The sequence below is a fragment of the Saccopteryx leptura genome, chromosome 5, assembly GCF_036850995.1.
Source record: "Saccopteryx leptura isolate mSacLep1 chromosome 5, mSacLep1_pri_phased_curated, whole genome shotgun sequence".
NCBI lineage: Eukaryota > Metazoa > Chordata > Mammalia > Chiroptera > Emballonuridae > Saccopteryx > Saccopteryx leptura.
The window spans coordinates 93,009,867-93,028,516 of NC_089507.1; the positions used below are offsets into that span (position 1 = coordinate 93,009,867).

At 38.3% G+C, this 18,650-nt stretch overlaps 1 protein-coding gene across 3 annotated transcripts in view; it reads right to left on the reverse strand.

Moving 5' to 3' along the window:
* CFI (complement factor I) overlaps positions 1-18,650 on the reverse strand; it is an 85,583-nt gene that overhangs the window by 27,341 nt on the left and 39,592 nt on the right. For 2 of the 3 annotated variants that reach the window (XM_066384802.1, XM_066384804.1), the window contains 4 exons: positions 7,509-7,690; positions 6,174-6,287; positions 5,919-6,029; positions 861-884 (listed from right to left, as the gene is read on the reverse strand). In XM_066384802.1, the coding sequence (XP_066240899.1) occupies positions 861-884; positions 5,919-6,029; positions 6,174-6,287; positions 7,509-7,690 (431 nt within the window). The remainder of the gene's footprint in view (positions 1-860; positions 885-5,918; positions 6,030-6,173; positions 6,288-7,508; positions 7,691-18,650) is intronic. The other variant, XM_066384803.1, reaches the window with a different exon arrangement.

Sequence of the window (18,650 nt, forward strand, 5' to 3'; positions counted from 1 at the left end):
AGAAAGGTTAAGAACCACTGCTTTACTGGGTATCTACCCAAAAAACTCGAAAACATTAGTATGCAAGGACACATGCACCCCATGTTCATCGCAGCATTATTTACAGTGGCCAAGACATGGAAACAACCAAAATGTCCTTTGAAAGAGGATTGAATAAAGAAGATGTGGTACATATATACAATGGAATACTATTCAGCCATAAGAAATGATGACATAGTGACATTTATGACAACATGGATGGACCTTGATAACATTATACTGTGTAAAATAAGTAAATCAGAAAAAAATAAGAACTATATAATTTCACACATAGGTGGGATATAAAACTGAGACTCATGGACATAGGGAAAAGTGAAATGGTTACCTGGGACAGGGGCTGGTGGGGGAGAGAAAAGAGGGACAAATACATGGTGATGGAAAATAATTTGACTGGGTGGTGGGCAAGCAGCTCAGTCAGCACCTTAAAGGCTATAGAGATGTTCACCGAACCTTATGCGCTCTTGTTGATCATTGTCCCATTAAATTTAATTTCAAAATTTAAGGGGAAAAAAGCTGTGTTAATGTTGATGCATGGTCATATTCTCCTGTGTTAATAGTTACATGAAAATATAAGATAGCACCATCTTGGTTTTGTTTCAATTCTGTAATATTCTAAGAATTTACGATATTTATTTTTTACATTGAGTCACATATGAAAGGCCTGAAAAAATAAACAAAAAATTGACCAAAATAAAGGATACTTTTTATTTAAGAAAAATTCAGCTATATCAATACACTGTACATATATCATAAAGGTTTTAAAACTTCATTCTTATTTCCAATTCTTTAATATAAACTTTCTATTATAAAAATACATTTACCTTTAATTTCATGACGTTTATCTCCTAAAAATAAAACAAAATATCCATTGCATCAAAGAGATAATTTTCACTTTGTAACAACTTAAGTTAACATTTATAAAAACATAAAAGGGAACCACAGCATGCCACCTTCCTTTGATTTTTAATACTGCATAACAGATATTTCATCTTCCAATTAAACACACCAATTTCACCACAGCAAGGAAATCATTTTAACTTGAGATTTAAAAAGTCTCATTTGTTTTTCAAATATATCTGAACCATGTCCACCCAACAGCAGACTTATACAGTTGTGAAAAATTGATAACTCTTTAATTTATATTAATAAAAGGTTGGCTTATGGAGGACACATGAAGTTAAGATATACTTCAAATGTCCCTTGGTGTAGTGATTCTGATTGTTCACTGAAAGGAGAAATCAATGAATATACTAAGATATGTTTTTTCTTTTTTTTTTAGAAGAATAGAATTTAAAAAAAATTGATTTGAGAGAGACAGAGAGAGAGACATGAAGGGAGAGAGAGGAAGGAGAGATGAGAGGCATAAACTCGTAGTTGCTTCACTTTAATTGTACATTGACTGCTTCTCATACATGCTTAATGAGGGGGGATTTCAAGCTGAGCCAGTGACCCCTTGCTCAAGCCAATGACCTTTAGCTTCAAGCAAGTGACCTTTGGATCATGTCAATGATCCTAGGCTCAAGCCCATGGGCCCACACTCAAGCTGGCGACCTTGGGGTTTTGAACTAGGGTACTCAGTGTCCGGAGTTGACATTCTAACCACTGTGCCACCACTGGTCAGGCTGTATTAATATACATTTTACATTTCTCCTCTCACTTGCTCTTTCCTGGCGAGGAAAAAAATTACACCCATTATGGAAATAGAAAGGTAAATTGAAATAACAACGACAGTTGACTGAATATAGTTTTGGATCAAGATTCAAGAAGTTAATAAGAAAAGTAAGCTTATGTTGTAGATATCTCCTTGCAACAGAATTTTTTTTTCCCTGATAAACTAACAAGGTTCTTTGACCTTAAACTTTAGAGTTTTGAATCAGGCTCAGAAGGAGGGAAGAGAGGGAATGGGGAAGGAAAAGGAGAGAAGAAACTCAAAATATTATACTGAAGAAGTGAAATCAAACTGTATAGCTTCAGAGAAAGACAAATACTGTATGAACTCAGACCTCAAATCTAAAAAAACCAAACTCATAGACACAAAGATCGATTTTTGGTTATCAGGGGCAAGAGACGGGAGAGGGGACTGGGTGAAGGTGGTCTAAAGGTACAAGATACCGTAGTTTATTTATAATCAGTTATAAATAGTACTGGGGATGTAATATGCAGCATGGTGGCTACATGCTGTATGGCATATTTCAAAGTTGCTAAGAGAATAAACCTGAATAGTTTTCATCACAAGGAAAAAACACTTTTTTGTAACTATATGAGGTGATGTTAATTAAACTTATAACCATTTCACAATATATGTGTATCCAGTCATTGTGCTGTACACCTTAGACTTACACAGTGCTGTGTATCAATCATATCTTAATAAAACTAGAAGCATCACTGACACAAGCCATGCTTCATTATCCTCCTCTCTGGAAAAGTATTTGAAATTTCTTTCTCCCTTCTCTTTATAAAGAATTTAACTACATTTAATGAACATAAAAGTATTTTTGCTCAACTGCTTATATAGTCTTCAAAAAAATAATATTTGTTGAAATCCTAAGAAGTATGTTTTATTTTATTTTTTTAATTTAAGAAGTGATAGCAATGGAAAATTAAACAAAATTTCTGTGAAGTCAAATACTTGGTCTACCAAGTATTGACAAAATAAAATTAGTGTTAATTCATTTATCCATACATATCTTCAACATTTGTTTAATGCTTATGTGTAAGTTTCTTTACCTAGGACATTTAGAATATAAAAATAATGAGATAGGTTCTGTTTTCAAGGTGTTGAGAAAGGAAGGTAAAACAAGTACGAAACACGACAATAAACAGTTCGCCGTTGTTCAGTTGTGTCCTGACATGGACTCTCCCAGTACGCGAGAGGCTGTTGTGTCGCTTCCCAGCTTGTGTCCTGTGACATCATGGCAATGGCTTGAAATCACCCACGGTGGGAGCATGTACACCACAGAAATTGGCAGAGGCTACAGATCAGGGCTTCCCTCTCCCTCCCAAGGCCCGTTGTTAAACACTTGTCAGCACACCCCCGGATAAGTCCCACCTGTGAGGTGGAGCTAAGTACAGCACGCCTCTCACAGCCCTCCCCAGTCCCAGGCCCAAGCCCCTGGACTCCTCCCTGACTGCTCCTGTGTTCTCATGCCCCATCCCATCTATCAGCAAATCTTGTTGACTCTCACTTCAGGATAGATCCAGAATCTGACTGCTTCTCATCATTCCCTTCCTATCCGCTTGTCGGGGTCACCGTTGTCTGGATTACTGGTGCCCCCGCGTCTCCCTCACCCTTGTGCAGACTACTTCCCACTCAGCCACCGGGTTACTCCGTGCTTCAGATGCAGTTCAGATCGTGTCACTCCTCTGCTTAAAGTCTCCATTTCACGAACAGGCCCTGATCTCCCCCACCCCAGCCACCTCCCCATCCTCTCCCACTGTTTGTCCTTTAATCTCCATCGCCACCTGCAACACCTGCTCTCTTAGCCTCCTGACTGCTGTTCCTCCAACGTACTGGAATGTTCCTGTCTTAGCAACACTGCCCTGGTTGTTGCTTCTGCCTAAACAATCTTCTGCAGATATCTGCATGACTGACTCTTTCATTTTGTTTTTCAAATTTTATTTTTTCCTTACAGTTTACATTCAATAATTAATAATTCAAAAAATAATTATAACATTATTTTGTATTCATTTCAGATGTACAGCATAGTGGTTAGACAGTCATATACTTGACAAAGTGTTCCCCCGATGTTCCTAGTGCGCACCTGGCTCCATGCAGTTATGTCCATCATTCTCTTTGGCTTTTTACCCAAAAGTTACCTCAGTGAATGAGCCTTCCCAAGCCACATTCGCTAAAATTTTAAAACTTAACCTTGACATTATATATCTTCCTTCCTTGCTTTATTTTTCTTCTTAGTACTAATTCTTTTATGAGCTATTTTATTTATTTCTCTTACTTATTGTCTCCCTCATCTAGTAGAATGTAAGATCTATGAAGGGCAGGGATTTTATTTTATTTTTTTGTACTTTTCTGAAGTGTGAAGGGGGGAGGTAGAGAGATGGACTCCCACATGCATCCGACCAGGATCCACCTGGCATGCCACCAGGGGGCGATGCTCTGCCCATCTGGGGCATTGCTCTGTTGCAATGGGAGCCCTTTAGGGCCTGAGGCGGAGGCCATGGAGCTATCCTCAGCACCCCAGCCAACTTTGCTCCAATGGAGCCTTGGCTGTGGGAGGGGAAGAGAGAGACACAGAGAGAGAGAGAGAAAGGAGAGGGGGAAGGGTGGAGAAGTAGATGGGCACATTTCCTGTGTACAGTGACTGGGATTCAAACTCGGACTTCCACACACCCGGCCGACACTCTACCGCTGAGCCAACTGTCCAGGGCAGAGATTTTTGAAATATTACTCACTATTATAACCCTAGCATCTAGAACAGGGCTGGGCACATATGACATAGTAAGGACTTAATAAATATTCATTGAGTAAGTGAATGAATGCAATAACTTAGAAAGCTTCCCCTCTCACCCACCTGAAACATTGATGGGAGCAAGGTCAGTCGGTGTGGCAGAGTAGTTACCTAATAAATATATGTATTTCACACTGGAGATTATTCAATGAGCACCAAAAAATTAAGACCGTCAACTCATTGCTTTGAGAGATGTAGTAAGTAAAGGGAAAGAATTAAACATGATTCTGCCTTTCTATTATGAACTGAATTTCAGGGAAACAAAATAATTGATACAGAAAGTTCTTCTGTATAGAAGTTAATAAATATGGAAGTAATGTTGAATTAGAAATCTCCATTTTAGAGTCCCTATTGACAATTGGCTCTAGGCAACGATTACAAAGGCTGCTGAAAACCATTAAGGTGAGAAGTTGTGGGAGACTATTTCAAAGGAGCCGTAGGTGATCCAGTAATAAGTCTTAGCATCACTAAAAGTGGGATAACCAGACAACAAGACATTATATTAATAGGAACTACACAGCACAACCTATCAAGAATTCTTGCCTAAAACATTGAACTTTGCAGCTAATCAGGCCTCTATAAATCCAGAATAAGGAACATCCTGTAAAGAAATGACTCAGTTTCTCTAAAAAAATTAGTAGCATGAAAAAAATTGAGGGGTGGGTGTGGATAGATAGGTGATTCTGAAAGAATAAAAAAGACCAAAACTTAATAATCAAACACAACGTTAAATTCTTTTGTATTCTAATTCAAACACATTAATTCTAAGAAGGCATTTTTGAAACAGTTTGGAAAACTTTACATGGACTGATACTAAACAGTGTTATGGAATTGTAATTATTTTTAGGTATACTAATGAGGTTATTGTTGTAGATAAATATGTTGCCAATGCTAGAGATATATGTAAGTGAAGTTATATGATAATCTGAAATTTGCTCTAAAATACTAAAAAAACCTGAATAAGACTGTTAAAATATTAATAATTGTTGAATCTGGGAGATGTAGACATAGGGTTTCAGTCTAATAGTCTATTTTTGTTATATGGGAAAATTTTCTAATAAAATGTTCTGAAATATCAGATTAATTAGTAGAAATAAAATGTTATTAATATTATATTATACGTCTACTTTGGTATAAGTTTTCACTCTTCTTTTACATGATGGCTGTCATATGTGTTAATCAATAAATATTGGAGTAGTTTTGGAGTTTAAAAGAGTTCTGAAATAACAGATAAATATTTAATCACTAAAAATATGAGAGAAGAACATGCCGTGGTTCTGCAAAAGCTCACTCAGTAGCACTCTTCCTGCCACACCTTCCTATGGTCACTTAAGATTACAATGCACCTTTCAAAAAGTGTTAGAATCGTTGGATCAAATAATAAGAAAAAGTAATCACAAAACTTTAAATTACCATTGCAATTAGCTTCATCGTCTCCTGCGATGCAGTCCACCTCACCATTGCACACATACTCTCTTGGAATACAAACTCCCGATCTACACAGGAAACCGTTGCGTTGACACCCTATGCAAACATAAATAGAAGAATTTTATTTTTTTTTAGTCTTAAAATGGAATGAGATGGAATCTTCAATTCAATGGTAAGGTTGTCTCTACATCTTTAGCGGGAAGGATGCACTGGGGGACGGCAAGGCTGGATTTCTCTTACCTGTACAGCAGAGCTCATCACTCTGGTCCCCGCAGTCGTTGAAACCATTACAGGCCCTCTTTTGAGGAATGCGTTTCCCATTCACACACTGAAAGGAATCATTTGTTGAAGTAGCTGTAAAGTAAGGATTATCTTTGTGAATTTTATTTGTGGAGTTGTGGATAACATCTTAATCACGTTGTTGGAATAATGGAGACATTAAGATAAAGTCAGGCATCAAATAAAAATTGATATAAAATGTATTGGTAGCATCCACGTAGTATATATTGTTAATAGGGAAAGTAAGTGCCAAAACTGGGTTTCGAAGGCCCTGTCTCTGAAAACCAGTATTTACTCTGGAGGTCTGTACTTGCTGAGATTGGGGGAGTGGGGTTCCAGAATCAGAAGCATGGCAGACAGTGGCAAACACTGGGGCTCACTTTTTATTTTCATCCTATTATGTTCATCCCCACCATCGCCCCAAGGCTTACTTGGGCACTGCTGTTTACATTTTGATAGTACATTTTTTTGTTTTTGTTTTTTGTATTTTTCTTAAGTGAGAAGGTGGGCAGGCAGAGAAACGCATACGTGCACCCCACCAGGATCCACTCCGCAAGCCCAGTAGGGGGCAATGCTCTGCCCATCTGGACTGTTGCTCCCTCGCAACCGGAGCCATTCTAGTGCCTGAGGCAAGGCCATGGAGCCATTCTCAGTGCCTGGGGCCAATTTGCTCCAATGGAGCCTTGGCTGCAGGAGGGGAAGGGAATGAAAAGGGAGAGGGGAAGGGGTGGAGAAGCAGATGGGCACTTCTCCTGTGCGCGCTGACTGGGAATTGAACCCAGCACATCCACACGCGGGGCCGATGCTCTACCACTGAGCCAACTGGCCAGGGCCAAGAGTACATTTTTTTAGCACCATAAAAGGCTTTGGCCTTTAATGCTATATGTATGGCTAAAATATCCCAATGTCATGATGAAGGAGATAATGTAGTCCGGAAACTGAAACACAGGTGTGGTCACTTAAATATGTTAAAGAAGGTGTAGAGGCTGGACATCTCAAAGGAGATGCTGAGGTTTCTTTTGATGTTTGATTGACTTATGTTTGCTATATTAACTTTCACCCAGATGTTCAAGAAAGCAAAAGGAAGTCAAGTAACTTTGCTTCCCATCTAGGAACCTGGACAGAATTACTATTTGAGTGGCAAAAAGGTACAATAGGGGGAGAACACCAATTTAAGGTCTAAAACCCAAAACATGATTTTGCTTTGGTGACTGCAACTGAGTATGCATCATTTGTTTGTTTTAAAGACTTGGTTTGAAATAAACAATCCTGAAGGAAAGAAAAAACTCTACCAACCTGCATCCTGTGTGTAACACACCACACCAGCAAAACGCTGGTAACTTCTAATTATTTTCTTAGTGAAAGTACATTCAGATAAACTGGACTCAAATCCTCGACAATGCACGTGCAGACATTCAGTGGAATTTAAATGGAGATCCTCTGGAAAGTGAAACCTTCCTTTGATATCAAGAGCACCTCTGAAATAGAGTAAGTGAAACATTATGGTAGAATAGCGAATACTTTGTGTTTATAGCTTTATTATAGAGGAAAAGAACTAGACTTAATTTCCTCTTATTTTCTATATATGAGTGATAGGTTGGGCAAGATACTTAAATCTCTGAGCCTCACAGTCAGCACCTGTAAAAGGTAATATAACTATCTCACCAAGTTTTGCAATGATTAACTATAGCAATCAATTTAAATGACTAGGCAAGCACTCAGCAAATACTGGTTTCTTCTCTGCTGTTCCCTTTCCTTTCCTTTCCTTTCCTTTCCTTTCTCCTTCCTTCCTTCCTTCCTTCCTTCCTTCCTTTCTTCCTTCCTTCCTTCCTTCCTTCTTTTCCTTCCTTCCTTCCTTCCTTCCTTCCTTCCTTCCTTCCTTCCTTCCTTCCTTCCTTCCTTCCTTCCTTCCTTCCTTCCTTCCTTCCTTCTTTTCCTTCCCTTCCTTCCTTCCTTCCTTCCTTCCTTCCTTCCTTCCTTCCTTCCTTCCTTCCTTCCTTCCTTCCTTCCTTCCTTCCCTCTCTTTCTTTCTCTTTCTCTCTTTCTTTCTGTCTTTCAATTCAGTGAAAGGAGGGGAGGCAGAGACAGATTCCAGTATATGCCCCAACTGGGATCCACCTGGCAAGCCCACTAAGGGGCGATGCTCTGCCCATCTGGGGTGTTGCTTTGTTGCTCTGCAACCAAGCCCTTCTTAGCATCTGAAGAGAAGGTCATGGAACCATTGTCAGTTCCCCGGGCCAACTTGCTCCAATTGAGCCATGGCTGCAGAAGGGGGAGAAAGAGAAAGAGAAAGAGAGAGAGAGAGAGAGAGAGAGAGAGAGAGAGAGAGAGAGAGAGAGAGAAGGAGAGCAGTAGAGAGCAGCAGATGGGCACTTCTCTTGTGTGCCCTGACTGGGAATCAAACCCGGGACATCCATATGCTGGCCTGATGCTCTACCACTGAGCCAACCCGGACAGAGCCCTTCTCTTCTGCTTCTTGTTAAGAAGATTGCTTTTCTTCCTCATTCCTGATGTTTCCTTTCAATTTGAGATGTGTCATTCTTGAACTCTCTCCATCTTCTTTTTTGTATTTTTCTGAAGTTGGAAACGGGGAGGCAGTCAGACAAACTCCTGCATGCGCCTGACCAGGATCCACCTGGCACACCCACCAGGGGGCGATGCTCTGCCCATCTGGGGCATTGCTCTGTTGTGACCAGAGCCATTCTAGTGCCTGAGGTAGAGGCCATGGAGCCATTCTCAGCACTTGGGCCAACTTTGCTCCAGTGGAGCCCTGCTGTGGGAGGGGAAGAAAGAGACAGAGAGGAAGGAGAGGGGGAGGGGTGGAGAAGCAGATGGGCGCTTCTCCTGTGTGCCCTGGCCAGGAATCGAACCCAGGACTCCTGCATGCCAGGCCGACGCTCTACCACTGAGCCAACCAGCCAGGGCCAACTCTCTCCATCTTTTAATTTCTCTTTTGCCCAGGTAACAGAATGAGTTAATTTGACCAGGGAATTTTGGAAATATAAATCAGACAAGGTCAGCCCAGCTTTTTTATTTTGAGGAGGAGGCAGGGTTGGCCTCTTTGCCTGCCCCATGCTGTAAGGCTTACCATGTTGGCCCCATTGTTGCCTAGGATTTGGGAGGTTAAGTTGGTTTATTTCTAGCAGGTTCATTTTGCTTTTACATTAAGCTACATCCTCAATTCATCTTTAACAGTATTAAGGTGATATTTTGGCACTTATACACCATTACTTGGACTTCTCAACTTGTTCAAATTTTGTGTGGGCAAGAGGCCATCTCAATGACCTCATATCCTAGAGGTGATGAGTTACAGTGAACTACTCTTTCGGGACATTCAATTGTTTCCTGCTTCTCTTTAAAAATAAATGAAAAAAAAAATGGCTTAAAATGCAAAGTTGAGGAAAGATACATCAAGCAATTATAAACAAAATTAAGCAGTAATGGCAATATAAATATCAGATAAATTAGAATGAAAGGCAAAACAAAGAGAACAAAGAATGTATTTTTAATTGTTTCAAACCCATAATGAAGACACAATAGTTATAAAACTGTGTCAAACAGCATCAAATATGAGAACAAAAGAACCATTTGATGTAATCTGACAGATGAATAATCTGCAAAAGCTCTCAACCTAAAACAATCGAAAAATACTAGATAAAATGTAATAAACGCCTGAAATGAGCTCTTAATTAAAGAAGTAAGGGGAATACTCACTGGCTGTAATCAGAAATGTCTGTCCATGAGCTTATGCAAAATATGATAAGAAAAAAATACTGAGAGATCAAATACCGAGAGAGTTTACCGTTAGGTTAAATCATAGGTTGTAGGTGACAAACTGTTGAAAGTCCTAAATACTCTGTAGCTCAAGTTAATGACAAGAGATCTCACTAATGAACTACTAGCAGATATGGTTTACGAAGAAGAAAATCAAATCCAGAATTATGGAATGAGATACAAGAAGTAACAAAAACTGACAAGTTGATAAACATCAAGTAAATCTGAGTAAGCATTAATGGAATGACAGTCAATAATATAATATTAAAATGGTAATATATATTTTATAATATATAATAATTTAATAATAGCAGCTTAATATATAATGATAGCAATTAACTTCAAGGACACATTAAAATAAGGTGGAACTAAATACTAAAAACTTAATAGGGTAATGACTTTCTTTTTATTATTCCTGAAGAGGGTGAGGACTTGCTAAGTCAAACATCCATGGTGTTAATGTAAAGATAGACACTAAAGAAATAGAAATAAAATGTATAATTTCCAAAGCACATAAAGGGAGAAAAGGGAGGAGATTAAAAAACTTTTTTAATCTAACAGAAGTTAGAAAAGGAGGAAACAAGAGCACAGAAAAAGGGTAAATAATAAGCCCAGAATAAGAAAGAAAAAATAAATTTAATAATGTAAATAATTACAACAGTGTAAATGGACTACACTCTTCAGCCAGTGATTGTCATATTGGATTAAAAAATATAGATATATGCTGTTTGTAAGGGACACACTTAAAAGATAAAGACACAGACAAAAAAGATAAAGACACATAAAACTTATAAATAAATGTATAAAAATTTTTTAACAAGGCCATTAACAAGCTGGCTTGTTCTAATGAATAACATATCTGTTATATTTATTAAATATGAAACATTTAAAATACATTCAGCACAAAACAAGTCTCAACAAATATTTAAACAATTGTCATCACGTACAGACATTCTCTGACCACAATACAGTTAAATAGAAAATCAAAAACAAAAAGTTGGGAGATGACGTCAGAGTAATGGTGAGGTAGGAAGCGATACCAATAAATCTCCCCCAAAACTCAACAAGATCTTCAACCAGAAACAGAAAAACCTATCCTTGGAGCCTCCAGATGCTTCGCAAAACACCCAAAGGTATGATCGAGCGAAAAATTGGCTAAATATATAACCAAACCCTGAAGGAAATAGGGAGTAAGAAATGCTCCGCCTTCCTCACTAACCTAAACAGGGCAGCTTTCACTGGAAACTGAGAATATAGAAACTAAGGCGGGCAAAGGGGGTGAATAGATCCAGGCCGTGGCACAATCGGCCGAACCAGGCCGTGGCAATGAGATCCAAGCCGAGGAAATACTGTTCCTGTGACAACCCGGGCAATACAGCTAACACTCGTACCAAACCCAGACAAAGAAAGACAAGCGGGGCAGCCATTTTACCCGATCTCCTGGTCGGCGCGCGCAGATAGTGGGCGAGAGATTCCTTCCAAAGCCCCGGGAGTGTGCGCCCGTGTTGTCCCACAGAGAGGCAGAGTCAGAGGCATTTGTGTGGGCCGAAAGTGGAATATCCAGGCCACCCCAGCGCCCTGGGGGAGCTGCGCATAGGGAGTGAGTGAGAACTAATTCCAACGCTGGAACTTTTCCGTGGGAGGAGGTTTCACTCAGAGGGTGAGACTTCCGGCCTGACATCCTGGTCTGCGCGCACGGAAAGTGGGCAAGAGACTCCTCCCAGCACCTCAGGAGTGGAAGCCCGTGTTATCCCACAGAGGGGCAGAGTCAGGGGCCTTTGTGTGGGCCAAAAGCAGAATCTCAGGCCGCCCCAGCGCCTTGAGAAAGCCGCACATGGGGATGGAGCGAGAGCCAATTCCAACGCTGGAACTTTTCAGTGCAGGCAGGGGGTTTCACTCAGAGGGCGAGACTTCCGGCCTGACATCCTGGTCTGCGTGCACAGATAGTGAGCAAGAGTTTCCTCCAAGCGCCCCGGAAGTGGGTGCCCACCTGTGTTACCGGACAAAGTGGCAGAGCTAGAGGTCTTTGAGTGGGTGGAAGCCCGGGCTGATTATGCTAGCAGCTCTGACTGACTGAGCCTTACCCAGAGCCCTGTGCTGAGTGGGAATAGAGTGGGGAGTGGCCAGGTCTTTGAGCCTCTTACTATCCAGGCAGAGGCAGCAGCAACCCCATAGCTGGATTATCAGGCTACTAATTGAGGAAGGAAAGAGTAGGAGAAAGACTCCAGGAACACGGACTCTCTCACTGTTGGAGCCTATAAATGAGCCTCGACTGCCAACATGACTAAAGCACAATACATGACATTGCCATAGAGACTTATCAACTGCAAACCTCTACCTGAGCGTGCCAAAGGGGCAAAACCTGGGGTACAGAGTCACCGACCAGGAAGAGGGAGAGAAAAGGAAAAGCAAGAAGATAACCTCTCAAAATCAAGAATAATCCGCAGACTTTATAACCTATCCCATAAGTGTTACATCCCCCATTATCTTTTCTTTCCTCTTCCTTTCTCTCTATGAGGGTTGCACTCCAAAACCCTTAACTCTCTCTTTCTCTCTCTCTCTCCTCTTTTTTCTTTTTTCTTCTTTTAGTGGTTCCCTCTTTTTTTTCTCTCTCTCTCTTTCTTTTCTCCCTGTATATTAGTTTCTTCCTTTCTCTTTTACGTCTCCTCTCATTCAAACCTCAATAACGAACAAATTATCTTATCTGGGACTCAAACTTATATTTGTGGCATTTTGGGGGGTTTTTACTTCACCTTTTTAACTCACTAGCAGTGCTCCCATCCCTGGCTCTCCATTTTATCAAGCTCTTGTTCCACTAAATACAATAGTAATTTTTTAATTTGTCCCCCCATTTTCCTGTTTCCCTCTTATTCCTCTCATCATAACTCTTAGTCAATCAACACCTAAACGCAAATCATTTTATTCTTGATCCAAATTTTTTCATTATTTGCTTTTGGTGGGTCCATACCCCCCTTATTTATTTATTTATTTATTTATTTATTTTGCCCCTTTATTACTTTTCCCCAATTCAGGCCCTCCATTACAGGCATTGTTTGTTCTATTAAATACAATATAATTCACAGTTCACCACAAGATTTTCTCAAGAAAGAGGGGAGAGGAGAAGAGAGGAAAAAAGGAGGGGGAGAATAATTTCCTTTTTTAAAATTTTTATTTTATTTTATTTTTCTTTATTTCATTATTAATTTTAAAAAAAACAACTTTTTTCGATTTTTTATTTTTTTAACTTTTTATTCTTTATTAAATCTCATTAATACTATCAACAAAACCACCCGCAGATGCCATTAAGGAAGAGAAAATTGAATATCATGGATACAAAAGAAAGAGAGGTAACACAGATAGATGAGGAAAAATCTATGGAGAAAAAATTTAATATATTGGAAACCTTGGAGCTAAATGACAGAGAATTCAAGATAGAAATCCTAAAAATACTCAGAGAGATACATGAAAACACAGAAAGGCAATTTAGGGAGCTCAGAAAACAACTCAATGAACACAAAGAATATATGTCCAAGGAAATTGAAACTATAAAAACAAATCAAACAGAGATGAAAAACTCAATTCACGAGCTGAAAAACGAGGTAACAAGCTTAGCTAATAGAACAGGTCAGATAGAAGAGAGGATTAGTGAAATAGGAGACAAGCAACTTGAGGCACAACAGAGAGAAGAAGAAAGAGACTCAAAAATTTAAAAAAAATGAGATAGCCCTACAAGAATTATCTGACTCCATCAGAAAGAATAACATAAGAATAATAGGTATATCAGAGGGAGAAGAGAGAGAAAATGGAATGGAGAACATACTCAAACAAATAATAGATGAGAACTTCCCAAGCCTGTGGAAAGAACTAAAGCCTCAGATTCATGAAGCAAACAGAACTCCGAGTTTTCTTAACCCCAACAAACTTACTCCAAGGCACATCATAATGAAATTGGCACAAACCAATGGCAAAGAAAAAATTCTCAAGGCAGCTAGGGAAAAGAAGAATACAACATATAAAGGAAGGCCCATTAGAATATCATCAGATTTCTCAGCAGAAACTGTACAAGCTAGAAGAGAGTGGACCCCAATATTTAAAGTCCTGAAAGAGAGGAACTTTCATCCACGAATACTATACCCATCAAAGCTATCCTTCAAATATGAAGGAGAAATAAAAACATTCACAGATACAGAAAAGATGAGGGAATTTATCATCAAAAAATGTAATTCCCCACTCCAGGAATTACTAAAGGGGGTTCTCCAATCAGATACAAAGAACAAAAAAAAAACAGAGCCAGAAGTAAAAGCTCCAAGAAGAACACAATAAAACCAAATTTAAACTGTGACAACAACAAAAATAAAGGGGGGAGAGGATGGAGATTAACAGTAGCAAAGGACGATGGAGTGAAAAAGTACTCACAAAATAGTGCACTACAATGAACAGGGTAGGAACCCTTTTCATTACTTAAAGGTAACCACCATTGAAAAAACCACCACAGAAGCACATGAGATAAAAAAGATAGCAACAGAGGAAAGATGTATGGAATACAACCAAATAAAAACAAAAGATAGAAAAACAAAAGAGAAGGATCAAACAAGACACAAAACTAACAGAAAGCAATCTATAAAATGGCAATAAGGGACTCACAAGTGTCAACAATTACACTAAATGTAAACGGATTAAACTCACCAATAAAAAGACACAGAGTAGCAGAATGGATTAAAAAAGAAAATCCAACTGTATGCTGCCTACAGGAAACTCATCTAAGTAACAAGGATAAAAACAAATTCAAAGTGAAAGGCTGGAAAACAATACTCCAAGCAAATAACATCCAAAAAATAAGCAGGCGTAGCAATACTCATATCTGATAATGCTGACTACAAGACAGCTAAAGTACTCAGAGACAAAAATGGCCATTTCATAATGGCTAAGGGGACACTGAATCAAGAAGACATAACAATTCTTAATATATATGCACCAAACCAAGGAGCACCAAAATATATAAGACAGCTACTTATTGATCTTAAAACAAAAACTGACAAAAATACAATCATACTTGGTGACCTCAATACACCGCTGACGGCTCTAGATCGGTCATCCAAACAGAATCAACAAAGATATAGTGGCCTTAAACAAAACACTAGAGCACCTGGATATGATAGACATCTACAGGACATTTCATCCCAAAGTGACTGAGTATACATTTTTCTCCAGTGTACATGGATCATTCTCAAGAATTGACCATATGTTGGGCCACAAAAACAACATCAGCAAATTCAGAAAAACTGAAGTTGTACCAAGCATATTTTCTGATCATAAAGCCTTGAAACTAGAATTCAACTGCAAAAAAGAGGAAAAAAATCCCACAAAAATGTGGAAACTAAACAACATACTTTTAAAAAATGAATGGGTCAAAGAAGAAATAAGTGCAGAGATCAAAAGGTATATACAGACTAATGAAAATGACAATACGACATATCAGAATCTATGGGATGCAGCAAAAGCAGTGAATAAGAGGGAAGTTCATATCACTTCAGGCATATATGAACAAACAAGAGAGAGCCCAAGTGAACCACTTAACTTCACACCTTAAGGAACTAGAAAAAGAAAAACAAAGACAACCCAAAACCAGCCGAAGAAAGGAGATAATAAAAATCAGAGCAGAAATAAATGAAATAGAGAACAGTAAAACTATAGAAAAAATTAATAGAACAAAGAGCTGGTTCTTTGAAAAGATCAACAAAATTGACAAACCCTTGGCAAGACTTACCAAGGAAAAAAGAGAAAGAACTCATATAAACAAAATCCAAAATGAAAGAGGAGAAATCACCACGGACACTGCAGATATACAAAGAATTATTGTAAAATACTATGAAAAATTATATGCTACTAAATTCAACAATCTAGAAGAAATGGATAAATTCCTAGAACAATACAACCTTCCTAGACTGAGTCAAGAAGAAGCAGAAAGCCTAAACAGACCTATTAGTAGAGAAGAAATAGAAAAAACCATTAAAAACCTCCCCCAAAATAAAAGTCCAGGCCCTGACGGCTATACCAGCGAATTTTATCAAACATTCAAAGAAGACTTGGTTCCTATTCTACTCAAAGTCTTCCAAAAAATTGAAGAAGAAGCAATACTTCCAAACACATTTTATGAGGCCAACATAACCCTCATACCAAAACCAGGCAAGGATGGCACCAAAAAAGAAAACTACAGACCAATATCTCTAATGAATACAGATGCTAAAATACTAAACAAAATACTAGCAAATCGAATACAACAACATATTAAAAAAATAATACATCATGATCAAGTGGGATTCATCCCAGAATCTCAAGGATAGTTCAACATACGTAAAACGGTTAATGTAATACACCATATCAACAAAACAAAGAACAAAAACCACATGATCTTATCAATAGACGCAGAAAAGGCTTTTGATAAAATACAACACAATTTTATGTTTAAGACTCTCAACAAAATGGGTATAGAAGGAAAATATCTCAACATGATAAAGGCCATATATGATAAACCATCAGCTAACATCATATTAAATGGCACTAAACTGAAGGCTTTCCCCCTTAAATCAGGAACAAGACAGGGTTGTCCACTCTCTCCACTCTTATTTAATGTGGTACTAGAGGTTCTAGCCAGAGCAATCAGAAAAGACAAAGAAATAAAAGGCATCCATATCGGAAAAGAAGAAGTAAAGGTATCACTTTTTGCAGATGATATGCTCCTATACATCGAAAACTCCAAAGAATCCACAAAAAGACTACTAGAAACAATAAGCCAATACAGTAAGGTTGCAGGATACAAAATTAACATACAGAAGTCAATAGCCTTTCTATATGCCAACAATGAAACAACTGAGAACAAACTCAAAAGAATAATCCCCTTCACAATTGCAACCAAAAAAATAAAATACTTAGGAATAAACATAACAAAGAATGTAAAGGACTTATATAATGAAAACTATAAACCATTGTTAAGAGAAATTGAAAAAGATATAATGAGATGGAAGAATATTCCTTGTTCTTGGTTAGGAAGAATAAATATAATCAAGATGGCCATATTACCCAAAGCAATATACAAATTTAATGCAATTCCCATCAAAATTCCAATGACATTTTTTAAAGAAATGGAGCAAAAAATCATCAGATTTATATGGAACTATAAAAAACCCCGAATAGCCAAAGCAATCCTAAAGAAAAAGAATGAAGCTGGGGGCATTACAATACCTGACTTCAAACTATATTATAGGGCCACGACAATCAAAACAGCATGGTATTGGCAGAAAAATAGACACTCAGACCAATGGAACAGAATAGAAAGTCCAGAAATAAAACCACATATATATAGTCAAATAATTTTTGATAAAGGGGCCAACAACACACAATGGAGAAAAGAAAGCCTCTTCAATAAATGGTGCTGGGAAAACTGGAAAGCCACATGCAAAAGAATGAAACTGGACTACAGTTTGTCCCCCTGTACTAAAATTAACTCAAAATGGATCAAAGATCTAAACATAAGACCTGAAACAATAAAGTACATAGAAGAAGACATAGGTACTCAACTCATGGACCTGGGTTTTAAAGAGCATTTTATGAATTTGACTCCAATGGCAAGAGAAGTGAAGGCAAAAATTAATGAATGGGACTACATCAGACTAAGAAGTTTTTGCTCAGCAAGAGAAACTGATAACAAAATAAACAGAAAGTCAACTAAACGGGAAATGATATTTTCAAACAACAGCTCAGATAAGGGTCTAATATCCAAAATATACAAAGAACTCATAAAACTCAACAACAAACAAACAAACAATCCAATAAAAAAATGGGAAGAGGACATGAACAGACACTTCTCCCAGGAGGAAGTACAAATGGCCAACAGATATATGAAAAGATGCTCATTTTCATTAGTTATTAGAGAAATGCAAATCAAAACTGCAATGAGATACCACCTCACGCCTGTTAGATTAGCTATTATTAACAAGACAGGTAATAGCAAATGTTGGAGAGGCTGTGGAGAAAAAGGAACCCTCATCCACTGTTGGTGGGAATGTAAAGTAGTACAACCATTATGGAAGAAAGTATGGTGGTTCCTCAAAAAACTGAAAATAGAACTACCTTATGACCCAGCAATCACTCTACTGGGTATATACCCCCAAAAACTCAGAAACATTGATATGTAAAGACACATGCAGCCCCATGTTCATTGCAGCATTGTTCACAGTGGCCAGGACATGGAAACAACCAAAAAGCCCATCAATAGATGACTGGATAAAGAAGATGTGGCACATATACACTATGGAATACTACTCAGCCATAAGAAATGATGACATCGGATCATTTATAGCAAAATGGTGGGATCTTGATAACATGATACGAAGTGAAATAAGTAAATCAGAAAAAACCAGGAACTGCATTATTCCATACGTAGGTGGGACATAAAAGTGAAACTAAGAGACATTGTTAAGAGTGTGGTGGTTACAGGGGGAGGGGGGAGAGGGAGAGGGAAAGGGGGAGGGGGAGGGGCACAAAGAAAACTAGATAGAAGGTGACAGAGGACAATCTGACTTTGGGTGATGGGTATGCAACATGATTGAAAGACAAGATAACCTGGACTTGTTATCTTTGAATATATGTATCCTGATTTATTGA